This window comes from Ruditapes philippinarum, unplaced genomic scaffold, assembly GCF_026571515.1.
Source record: "Ruditapes philippinarum isolate M1 unplaced genomic scaffold, ASM2657151v2 ctg2839_1_1_1_1, whole genome shotgun sequence".
Lineage (NCBI taxonomy): Eukaryota > Metazoa > Mollusca > Bivalvia > Venerida > Veneridae > Ruditapes > Ruditapes philippinarum.
This window is the reverse complement of record NW_026861016.1, coordinates 46,113-59,624: the sequence shown is the minus strand read 5'-3', so window position 1 is coordinate 59,624 and position 13,512 is coordinate 46,113. Positions and strand designations below refer to the sequence as shown.

General features: G+C 31.8%; 2 protein-coding genes across 2 annotated transcripts; both read left to right on the top strand.

Moving 5' to 3' along the window:
* Positions 1–4,385: 4,385 nt before the first annotated feature.
* On the top strand, positions 4,386–7,176 carry LOC132714226 (zinc finger protein 600-like). Its single transcript, XM_060697030.1, has one exon. The coding sequence runs from the start codon at positions 4,386–4,388 to the stop codon at positions 5,592–5,594; it is 1,209 nt and encodes a 402-aa protein (XP_060553013.1). The 3' UTR covers positions 5,595–7,176.
* Positions 7,177–10,817: 3,641 nt separating this feature from the next.
* LOC132714230 (zinc finger protein 600-like) lies at positions 10,818–12,762 on the top strand. The gene is made up of 2 exons (XM_060697034.1): positions 10,818–11,932; positions 12,749–12,762. The coding sequence occupies exons 1-2, from the start codon at positions 10,909–10,911 to the stop codon at positions 12,760–12,762; spliced, it is 1,038 nt and encodes a 345-aa protein (XP_060553017.1). The 5' UTR covers positions 10,818–10,908.
* The last annotated feature ends 750 nt before the right edge of the window (positions 12,763–13,512 follow it).

Sequence of the window (13,512 nt, the reverse complement as noted above, 5' to 3'; positions counted from 1 at the left end):
TCGAAAAATAAATGTTTCTCCATTTAAACCCTACTAAGTTATAACTGGAAGGACAAATACTTATTTGTCTGTAAGCCCGATGCAAATCTAATTTGTACATTAAACAAACCAGGACCTTTAGTCTTTATTAAAGCAATAAAATCATCTATTTTAGGATATATCAATTCAACCTTTTTTCCTAAATAAAATTCTTTAGAAACAAATTGGTTAATGCTGTTGCCATTCTTTGGAAAACTAAGATCCAGAATAACTCTACGTTCACCCCTGGTGTTGATTTGGGAACTGAATTTAAAGGGGAAAAAACCATACCCTCTTCAAAAAGGACATTTATTAAACGGACCTATAATAGCATCGTAAGAAGCTTCCTTTTTGAGATATTTTTTCAATATCATAAGGAAAAGCTCTCGCGCCTGAATGGTTTTTTATATTTCTAGGTGTTAATAACCTTGATTCTTGACTAATATCGTCAAAACTCTAATTCAATAGGAAAAACCATATCTAAGTAGATCACACACTAATAAATCACTGTAACCATTTAACATGGTTTTCATAAATTCCTATATCAATCTAGTGTTAACTGGAATTTGACAACCTTCATAATTATACAATTTTGATGATTTTACATATTTATGAATTTCAATTTTTTCAGTGGAAGTGGTAACCCAACTCTTGTTTAAAAATTTTATGCACACTGAACATTTTCTTGTATGCTGACAAAAACACTTTTGTTTGATTTTTATTTGGTAGGTTCAAAAACACAAAATTTGGGTAAAAATAAGTTCACTGCATCATTTTCTTTTTTATCTATGGAACAAGATATGAAATTTTCTTTGTTCTGTCAAGAAGCATGTGGACATGCAGTTGAACATTCAGGGTGATTTAATTCTTTTTTATCAGTTTGCCAACAAGTAGCGCAAATGTGCTTTGCGAAACGAGTTTTTGCCTTTGATAAATCAGTTACATGGGAAGATTTTTTGTGAACATTTGTTTCTTTGGTATTTAGAACAAAACCAAACTCTAGTGTCATCTGATGAAGGAAAGTTTTCCTGTGAAAAATTAAAATTTGATCTGGGTCTGAACTGACCTGATTTCCCCTGTAACATTTCTAGTTTTAATCCTATACCTAGATAAAACAGTGGATTCAACATACAGGAAATCATCTCCCCAGACAATGTGACCTAATTCAATCTCACGTAAAACTGCTGCGTATAAAGACTTGATTTGCAACGAATTCGTAAGAACTACTTAAATACATTAATTTTTTCAACAACTCTAATCTACCTTTTCTTTCTTTATTGGTTGTTATATCAGAAGAAATAATCTCAAGTTCTCCAGCAATAAACAGATTGAACTCAATATTATCAAAAGTGAACATTTTTTACTCACAAAATCAAACCTTAAATTTTGAATGTGGATATCTTTGTTCATTCAACAACATTAATCACTTGATTTTGCATTTATACCAGATCTTTTATTATGGTTATGCTTTTTATTTTTCTTCAAATAATTTTTGGTGCACTTGTTATCTTCAATGATGTCTTCATCTTCCGATGTGGATACAAGTTGAGATTCATATGAGATCAGAACTGTCAGAGTTTGAAGATTCGTTCAATCCTAATTTCAACAATTCTTTTTTTTGCTTTTTTCTTCAAAAAGAAGACATTTGTCGCAATGAGTCAATAGTCAAAGAGTTAATACCTGTTTTTTCTGATGAAATCTCAGTGGACGATGGGTTACCGAAGCTTGCTGCCAATTTGGGCTTCGATTTTCCGACGCTATCGTTGATTTTGGTCGAACTATCGCAACCATCCGAACTCCCTTCACCTAACGAATGTTGTAAAGTTTCGATATAACTCTCCCTTTCCTGCACCTGCTTTCTCAATATCTCCAACTCCCGCCGTTCTTGTAAACGAGATTGGACCTTGTCCAATTCCTGCAACCTATGCATCAATTTCAGTTTTTCTGTTTTTCCCGACTCTTCGTCAAGATCGCTAGGAGGCTATAACCGTGTGTCGATAATAAATTATCCGTCGTGGAATTTACATTTGTTGTCATTTTTTCCCGCTGAGGTTCCCGATGGGGTTTTGAACTGATGAAATTTCAGTTCCTGTATTTTTACCAGCAGATTGGTGTTTAACCTTGATAGTTTCAGGTTTGACAATTGAAGGAGAACTAGTTCCATCTTCAATGTAACACTTTGTAATTCATGACTTTATCTTTATTTCTGTCAGATTTACGATCTGCCATATTTAACAAAATAAAATAACAAAATGTTCTTCAAAAAACACAGAATAAAGTGTTCCTCTAAAAGACACTTCACATCGGCACAAATATAGTTCCTTCAAATGTTTACATTTTAAAATTCAAATTTTCAAAACTAAAATCAAAATGAAGATCAAATCCAAGATGGCCACAGTAAAGACCGATGAAAAAATTTCAAATTTTCACTGAACAAAGAACGTGTCTATCAAAACTGTAAGGAAAAACCGCGAGAAGACTATATAAAGCTATACGCGTAGTGATATACAAATCAGTGAAGCAGAAAAATATTAGCCAATGAAAAATTATGTAACATTCAATAATTAGAAGATTTTGTAAGTAAACAAAATGCTATATCTTTATAACAATCATAGAAATCACTTTGCCTAGTGGGAATTTTGAACAGCCATTTTGGGAATTAAAACATAAGAAATTGGGAATTTTAATGTATATTTTCTATTGGGAACAGTACCTTTTCAGGGTAGTAGTTATACACAGAAAAAAACACTGTATATATAGGCTGTTATCCGTAACGCTACCGGAGAGGATAGTAGAAAGTAAATCGGGTTGCAGGATATTTGTTGGATAATTGTTTTGAGGTAAATAAAACAAAAGCATAGAAAAACGAGCATAGTATAATAGAATAGATGTGCATCGAGACTTCCGGGGGTTAAAATAGATATACCCTATTTATGTATATTTACTCTTTTCATAAATAAACAGGAAAAAATTGAAGAGTCGATAATTAGTGCATGCTAACTGTATAAAAAAGTCGGGCTTAGTAAGTCAAAACATCACTATGTAGCGCGCGTCTTAAATATCTTGACTCAAGTATATCAGAAATATTTTCAATTAATAACCTGGAATGCAAGCATACTATCAAGTAAATATAGTTTATTAAATTACTTCATTCAAATTTCTCAGCTTCTGTTTTCTTGATCTCGTTCTACACCATATTACATTTTAATATACATGTATCCAGTTGCATTAATGTTGATTTTCTTTATAGGTACATTATGCCTGAGAAATGTATAAAAAAAATCTTCTTTAGAAAGGGCAAACATGAATTTCATAATACGAGTAAATCTAAATAATGATTTCTGAGCAAGTAAGATGCTTGTAACTTCAAGTAATTAGCGATAAATGCAAAAAAAAATGTGTCACAATTTTTTTAAGTAGAAAAATGTTAACAAAGAAAGTATCAAAATACTAAATCAGTCTAACTATACCAATTGAAACAAGGCAGCAGATAAAAAAAATGGTTCAGGTAATTAGCCAATCAGTAACTTTTTGGAACCTATTAAAGTATACAAAAAAAATCCTTCGAGAAATATAAATAAGAGCATTTCTGAGCCATAATGGGCCTTTAATTTTTTTTGTAAACAATTTGGCAAAATAAATGTTTTATTTTATTATTTATGAAAATTATACAAAATTCATTATTTATTTCGGTAAATTCCGGCAATTAGCATTCTTAAGGTTGTCTTGCTGTAAATGCTATCCCGCCAAAACATTTCTGACATCGGCCAATATCGTAATAAATCGATCATTTCCAGAACGTTATTTTTCACAATCTTCGGTATTCAATAATATTTAGTCGTTTATAACCGGAAAGTAGTGCATAGCAATAAAAGATGAGTGATTGTAAATAATGTAATGCCCAAGATTTTGTAAATAATAACGTTCCGGAAATACGATATTGGCCGATGTTAGAATTTTTTGGCGGATAGAATACCTTCACTAAGGATAAATATATATGGCAAAGGAAAGAATGTTGAACTTTTGTTATTATGTAACTGTTGTACAGAATAGAACAATCAAAATATGGTTTATATGTAAGAAGATAAATGATAAAAATATGTAAATAACAGTTGAATTCCCTTCCATTAAATTGTAAGTGGAAATCAATTTCCTAAAATTAATAAAAATGTTCTATATTTGAAATCAGGTTATTGCCATCCATGTGAAAAAAGCAGAGAAACAGAGAAGTTTAAGGAATACTTGGATTAAAAGGTTTACTTATCTCCGGGAAGTCAGCGCAAAATGACTAGTCATTACGAAGGAGGAAATATAGATGTGAAATATGCTATGAAGTATATTCTTTCGTAAGTCAACTTACATCACACATGAAAAATCACACTAGTGAGAAAAACAATAGATGTGATATATGTGATAAGTCCTTTACCCGTTATAGTAATCTGAAAGCTCATACTCTAATTCACACTGGTGAGAGAAATTATAAATGTGAAAATTGTGAAAAATCATTTTATTCTAAATGTGACCTTAAAAAACATTTTAGAATACATACAGGAGAGAAGAATTTCACTTGTAAAATTTGTGATGTCTCATTCACGTATAGCAGTAATCTTAAAAGACATTTGCAAATTCATACTGGTGAAAAGAACTATGTGTGTGAAATATGTGACAAAGCATTTGCCCGTGGTAGTAGTGTCAAAGAACATATGGTCGTTCACACTGGTACAAAAAACTATAAGTGTGACGTATGTAGTAAATCATTCACTCAAAGAGGTGGTCTTCAAACGCATATGAACATTCACACAGGAATAAAAAAATTTAAGTGTGAAATATGTGACAAAACATTTACCCGTGGCAGTGGTCTCAAAGTACACATGGCCATTCACACTGGTACAAAAAGCCATAAGTGTGACATGTTCAGCAACTCATACACTGAAATAGTTCATCTTCAAAGGCATATGAACATTCACACAGGAATAAAAAAGTATAAGTGTGAAATATGTGAGAAAACATTCGCTCAAAAGTGTGGACTTAAAAGGCATTTGACAATTCACACTGGCCAAAAAGACTTTCAATGTACAATATGTGATAACACATTTACTAGAAAAGAACACCTTAAAACGCATATGTTTATTCACACTGGTGAGAAAAACTATAAATGTGAAAAGTGTGATAAAACATTCTTACAAAAAGGTACATTGAATTCACATATGATTATCCATACTGGCTTGAAAATGTTTAAATGTGATCTTTGTGATAAGTCCTTTACTCGTTATAGTAATCTGAAAGATCATACTCTAATTCACACTGGTGAGAAAAATTATAAATGTGAATATTGTGAAAAATCATTTTATGTTAAACGTGACCTTAAAACTCATTTTAGAATTCATACAGGAGAAAAGAATTTCCCATGTAAAATTTGTGATGTCTCATTCACGCATAGCAGTACTCTTAAAAGACATTTGCGAATTCATACTGGTGAAAAGAACTATGTGTGTAAAATATGTGACAAAGCATTTGCCCGTGGTTGTACTCTCAAAGTACATATGGCCATTCACACTGGTACAAAAAAGCTATAAGTGTGACATGTGCAGTAACTGATTCACTCAAAACGTTCATCTTCAAAATCATATGAACATTCACTTAGGAATCAAAAAGTATAAGTGTGAAATATGTGAGTAAACATTCACTCAAAAGTGTGGACTTAAAAGGCATTTGACAATTCACACTGGCTAAAAAGACTTGAAATGTACAATATGTGATAACACATTTGCTTGAAAAGAATCACTTCAAAAGCATATGTTAATTCACACTGGTGAGAAAAATTATACATGTGATTTCTGTGATAAACATTTTCATTATAAATCTAAATTTACTTCACATATGGCAATTCACACTGGTAAATCGAACTAATTATTTATTATCGTTTTATTATTTTCTTTCAATTGCATACATGTATTTGTAATTTTTTTTATTCTTTCTTCTTTTTTTATAGGGTTTAATTAAAATTATGATAAGCCATGTATTATGTAAACATATTGCTTTTGTTAAAGGAGAGGACTACTTTGAGCTATTGTAGCTCTCGGTCCAATTCCTTTCTGCTTAAATTGTAAATTATTAACATGAATATTTTATCTGAATAAAAATATGTTTAAACCAAATCGAACTAAATATGTCAAATTTGCAAAGCGACCTTCAGGCACTCGGTTTATTTACAAAGGCACATGCAAAAGAACCAAAGTTGGACACAGTTGTGAAATTAGTAATAAATAACTTAAAGATTGGAGGTAAAATGCACAGGGAGCAACGAATCAGTCACAAAAAGTTGTATATGTAATAGACTACATGTAGAACAAAATGTTGCTTACCAGAGGCTCATATAACATGATTTAGCCTCCTCGTTCAATAATTTTAGTATTGCACCTACACTTATTCAATATCCTCTATATACTGTATTTACTAATGTATTGATCTGAAAACGCGATGACATTTGAGTTATTTTTTATTTTTACAAACTTTTGGGACAAGCCAGGTAGATATGTTAATGTAAATTTTGCTCATCTCTGTTTATTGTCATACGACTAAAGACAAGTTGACTGATGACATCACAAGCACATGCTAACAGAATTTAGCAGATATACTGATTGGCAAAAAAGCCAATATTGATAAACATTCTATAGCAGCAGAAAAATTAAATTCTGATAACTTTCTTTATTTGTGGATCAATTTTTGAGAGTCTTATATTATTTGAAAGTTCTTTAAATTCATTTTTTTTTAAATAAGTGAATTTTTACTGTATCTTTCATGTGTTGCCATTTGAAGTGATGTATCCGGCCCAAAGGGTAATGATATTTGCCCAGTTTCCCACATTGTAGTTGCACGGTCGTGCAATACCATTTTTTACGGAGTCGCAAAAGCGCGACGTTGCTATTTAATAATTCACATTCACGCACTCAACTGACAGGTTTAAAATCAAAATACTCGTGGTAATGCACATAACTTGTATGTCTGTTTAATTTTCAAATACTGTGATGTATGTTTGAATTTTCATTTTATTTACTTGTCATAAAGCATTTGTATATGTGAAAAAAATATATGTTTTATGTTATGTTTGTTTATTATCAATATAATGTAAGTAAATATATGGTGTTTGCAAGCAAATTGTTTTGTAAACAATGGACATTGTATTTTGTACAAATCGTAATAAAGTTTTGTTCTGTGTCATTCTGTTTTTATATCGTCTTAAAACTGAAAATATAGATGTTTTTAAAATTTCCTTCACATTTGACGGCATGTATGTATGTATGTATGTATGTATGTATGTATGTTTAATAAGCATTTAAAGCAGATTTCGCTGTCGAGTACGGACGCCGGACATGTCACCAGTCTTGACCTTAAAGGTTGAATTCGTGTAGTTGAAATCATGAACTCATGAAGTTGAAATCATGAACTCATGAAGTTGAAATCGTGAATTCGGGAAGTTGTAATATCCCCACCGGTCTTTCGTAATTAATGTATAAAACTGCTGTAAGTGTGCATCTACTGAAACATTACAGGTAAATTTAGTGTGAATTGAGACCCAAACAAAATCAAACTTCTACAGAAAAAAGGACACAATTTCCAGATAAGTACGAACCAAAGAGCAATTAAAATCATAGATACTAGCCTCTGGTGCCATTTAAATTAAATTCAACTGTTTATTGCAGAAAGCAATGTAAATACAATGACTATACCACAATACTATTAAACATTTCATCGAGAGCACATAGAGTACATAGAATTTGTTTACATGCATCTTCATATATACTCATATTCCTCTTTGTTAAACTGACAGAACTGGCTTGACTTCCATAACTTTATATGTCACTTTTATTTTGATGTTCGCTGAAATCTTTTCAGCTAACAGAACTGTTATTTTTACATTTAAACACATCCCTCGAAAAAATAACGAAGCGAGTCGCTACTAGCTTTTTTAAAAGCTAACCTTGTACCAAGTTAAAATTTAAATTAAATTTGCTTCCTTGAATTTTTTGTGCCATCGGAGGTGTGAATTAACTTGACTCGAACCCATGATCCCTTGGTGGAGTATGCATACTCCTTGATTGATTGCATAAGAAAAATCCAAACAATAAACTGTCAGCTCCTTATTTTAGAATTTGAAATTTTTATTTGTTTTCTTTGAATTCCTTATCAGTTACAAATTATTTCCTATTTTTTCAATCATTTATTTGTTTTCTTTGAATTCCTTATCAGTTACATTTATTTATCATTTTATTGATAAGCTGTCCGTGCTCTGCCTTGTGCTTTGTCCTGATTTTGTTTGGGGTCCGCCTGTGCTCCTTGCCACTGGTTCTTGTTGCTGGGTCGTGTGGCGGCTGCGAGCATTGAATGTCGCCTTTCCTTGTTGATCTTGTTTAACATATATTAAATGCTTTCTTTCAATATGAAAATATCAACAAAATATATTGTATATACAAACAGCAGGAATAAGGTAGGAGCAGTGCCCTTGGGAATACTTAACAAATATAAACAATACATAGAAAGAAGCGAATAAAGACGATGGTGATGTTATAAAGTTATGTTTTATTAACATTATTGAATAAAGCAAAATAAATACAGAGATATTGAGGATCAAACAAGTTTAAGTTTAATGATCAGTAGTTTTACAAAGTTTAAATTTTAATTCAATTTGCTTTCTAGAATTTTTATAGAAATTCCACTCGGAGGTGTGAGTTAACTTGACTCGAACCCACGACACTAAGTTGAGTAAGCATACTCCTTAATTGTTAGACCATCGCTTCTCTAAAAGATTAATTGCATAAGAAAAATCTAATTAGCAATTAAAATCATGAATACTAGCTTATGGTGAAATTAAAATTAAATTCAAATGTTTCTTGCATAAAGCAATGTGAATACAATACCTATAACACAATACAATTTAACATTTCATCACATGGAACACAGAGAGTTCAGAAAAGACAATAATAATGTAACATTCATGACGAGTTACGGCCCTTTAATACAAGAACGCCATTTGTAGGTAAACATACCCTTACACAATAAACGTTGCACCATAAACTATATGTTTTTAAGGTAAGTTTGTTATTTTTCTGTTGTAAATAATAATGCGAGTATTCCTTTGATGTAATTTTAATGAAATGTATAAATAGTTTCTACTACAATGTTTTAATAGACATTATTTGTAATGCTATATGATCTTTATAACAATCATAGAAATCACTTTGCCTAGTGGGAATTTTGAACAGCCATTTTGGGAATTAAAACATAAGAAATTGGGAATTTTAATGTATATTTTCTATTGGGAACAGTACCTTTTCAGGGTAGTAGTTATACACAGAAAAAAACACTGTATATATAGGCTGTTATCCGTAACGCTACCGGAGAGGATAGTAGAAAGTAAATCGGGTTGCAGGATATTTGTTGGATAATTGTTTTGAGGTAAATAAAACAAAAGCATAGAAAAAACGAGCATAGTATAATAGAATAGATGTGCATCGAGACTTCCGGGGGTTAAAATAGATATACCCTATTTATGTATATTTACTCTTTTCATAACTAAACAGGAAACAATTGAAGAGTCGATAATTAGTGCATGCTAACTGTATAAAAAGTCGGGCTTAGTAAGTCAAAACATCACTATGTAGCGCGCGTCTTAAATATCTTGACTCAAGTATATCAGAAATATTTTCAATTAATAACCTGGAATGCAAGCATACTATCAAGTAAATATAGTTTATTAAATTACTTCATTCAAATTTCTCAGCTTCTGTTTTCTTGATCTCGTTCTACACCATATTACATTTTAATATACATGTATCCAGTTGCATTAATGTTGATTTTCTTTATAGGTACATTATGCCTGAGAAATGTATAAATTTTTTCCTCTTTAGAAAGGGCAACATGAATTTCATAATACGAGTAAATCTAAATAATGATTTCTGAGCAAGTAAGATGCTTGTAACTTCAAGTAATTAGCGATAAATGCAAAAAAAAAATGTGTCACAAAAGTAGAAAAATGTTAACAAAGAAAGTATCAAAATACTAAATCAGTCTAACTATACCAATTGAAACAAGGCAGCAGATAAAAAAATGGTTCAGGTAATTAGCCAATCAGTAACTTTTTGGAACCTATTAAAGTATACAAAAAAATCCTTCGAGAAATATAAATAAGAGCATTTCTGAGCCATAATGGGCCTTTAATTTTTTTTGTAAACAATTTGGCAAAATAAATGTTTTATTTTATTATTTATGAAAATTATACAAAATTCATTATTTATTTCGGTAAATTCCGGCAATTAGCATTCTTAAGGTTGTCTTGCTGTAATGCTATCCCGCCAAAACATTTCTGACATCGGCCAATATCGTAATAAATCGATCATTTCCAGAACGTTATTTTTCACAATCTTCGGTATTCAATAATATTTAGTCGTTTATAACCGGAAAGTAGTGCATAGCAATAAAAGATGAGTGATTGTAAATAATGTAATGCCCAAGATTTTGTAAATAATAACGTTCCGGAAATACGATATTGGCCGATGTTAGAATTTTTTGGCGGATAGAATACCTTCACTAAGGATAAATATATATGGCAAAGGAAAGAATGTTGAACTTTTGTTATTATGTAACTGTTGTACAGAATAGAACAATCAAAATATGGTTTATATGTAAGAAGATAAATGATAAAAATATGTAAATAACAGTTGAATTCCCTTCCATTAAATTGTAAGTGGAAATCAATTTCCTAAAATTAATAAAAATGTTCTATATTTGAAATCAGGTTATTGCCATCCATGTGAAAAAAGCAGAGAAACAGAGAAGTTTAAGGAATACTTGGATTAAAAGGTTTACTTATCTCCGGGAAGTCAGCGCAAAATGACTAGTCATTACGAAGGAGGGAAATATAGATGTGAAATATGCTATGAAGTATATTCTTTCGTAAGTCAACTTACATCACACATGAAAAATCACACTAGTGAGAAAAACAATAGATGTGATATATGTGATAAGTCCTTTACCCGTTATAGTAATCTGAAAGCTCATACTATAATTCACACTGGTGAGAGAAATTATAAATGTGAAAATTGTGAAAAATCATTTTATTCTAAATGTGACCTTAAAAAACATTTTCGAATACATACAGGAGAGAAGAATTTCACATGTAAAATTTGTGATGTCTCATTCACGTATAGCAGTAATCTTAAAAGACATTTGCAAATTCATACTGGTGAAAAGAACTATGTGTGTGAAATATGTGACAAAGCATTTGCCCGTGGTAGTAGTGTCAAAGAACATATGGTCGTTCACACTGGGACAAAAAACTATAAGTGTGACGTATGTAGTAAATCATTCACTCAAAGAGGTGGTCTTCAAACGCATATGAACATTCACACAGGAATAAAAAAATTTAAGTGTGAAATATGTGACAAAACATTTACCCGTGGCAGTGGTCTCAAAGTACACATGGCCATACACACTGGTACAAAAAGCCATAAGTGTGACATGTTCAGCAACTCATACACTGAAATAGTTCATCTTCAAAGGCATATGAACATTCACACAGGAATCAAAAAGTATAAGTGTGAAATATGTGAGAAAACATTCGCGCAAAAGTGTGGACTTAAAAGGCATTTGACAATTCACACTGGCCAAAAAGACTTTCAATGTACAATATGTGATAACACATTTACTAGAAAAGAACACCTTAAAACGCATATGTTTATTCACACTGGTGAGAAAAACTATAAATGTGAAAAGTGTGATAAAACATTCTTACAAAAAGGTACATTGAATTCACATATGATTATCCATACTGGCTTGAAAATGTTTAAATGTGATCTCTGTGATAAGTCCTTTACTCGTTATAGTAATCTGAAAGATCATACTCTAATTCACACTGGTGAGAAAAATTATAAATGTGAAAATTTGTGAAAAATCATTTTATGTTAAACGTGACCTTAAAAACTCATTTTAGAATTCATACAGGAGAAAAGAATTTCCCATGTAAAATTTGTGATGTCTCATTCACGCATAGCAGTACTCTTAAAAGACATTTGCGAATTCATACTGGTGAAAAGAACTATGTGTGTAAAATATGTGACAAAGCATTTGCCCGTGGTTGTACTCTCAAAGTACATATGGCCATTCACACTGGTACAAAAAAGCTATAAGTGTGACATGTGCAGTAACTGTTTCACTCAAAACGTTCATCTTCAAAATCATATGAACATTCACTTAGGAATCAAAAAGTATAAGTGTGAAATATGTGAGTAAACATTCACTCAAAATGGTGCACTTAAAAGGCATTTGACAATTCACACTGGCCAAAAAGACTTTACATGTACAATATGTGATAACACATTTGCTAGAAAACAATCACTTAAAAGGCATATGATAATTCACACTGCCTTGAACAATTTTAAATGTGATCTATGTGATAAACATTTTCATTATAAATCTAATCTTACGTCACATATGAAAAGTCACACTGGTAAATCGAACTATAGATGTCAAATTTGTAATGCGGCCTTCAGGCACTCGGGTAATTTAAAAAGGCACATGCAAAAGAACCATGTTGGACACAGTTGTGAAATTAGTAATAAATGACTCATATATAGGAGGGAAAAAGCAAATGACATAGGAGCAATGAATCAGTCACAAAACGTTGTATATGTATATACTACATGAAGTACAAAATTTTGCATGTTATATATAGAGGATATTGCATGAATATAAGTTAAATACTAAATCTATTGAACGAGTTGGATAAAATCATATTATACGAGCCGGTGGCGAGCATAGTATTGTTTTTTCTTCAACGATTTCAATAAATTTAGTATTGAAACTACGTGAATATATAATATTCTTTTTGTTTTATATATAAAATAAGGACGATTAACTGTTAAAAAGAGTCATTATTCAGTGTCGCACCTATAGTGTAACGCTAACATTGGGGCGCTGTGAGTGTTTGTGCCTGTGCGTGTGCGCGTGCGCGTGTGTATGGGTGGGAGGGTGGTTGTGTGTGTGTGTGTTATTTATACTGGGCGCCGGCTTTTGCCATATGCCACAGACTAAAAGCCTGCAACAGAGGACTTAGTTCGCCTTCAACGTTGCTGATCGTAGAGCCGCAACGTAGGTCTTCTTATGCCGCCTTTCGTCGTAGATCTTCACTAGGACCCAGTTCTTCAATCTTGAACGCAGTTGACAATATAGAGGAAAGGCACCTCATCCGGGAGCAGCAGCTCTTTGTAGGACCACATCCTTCGCCGTTGGTTAGGTCACACAAGCTTTGTGACCTAACTAGGTCAACCATCTGGTGTGACCTATGCCCTCCGAGCGATGTGCACACCGCGAAGGGAAGTCGGAGGATTTGAGCGCTTTATCGCTATGTTTTTATATATAGCGCAAAATTAATGACGTCACGTGTTATTACACTAGTGTAATATCGTTTTTATATATACACCAGCGCCGAGGTTTATG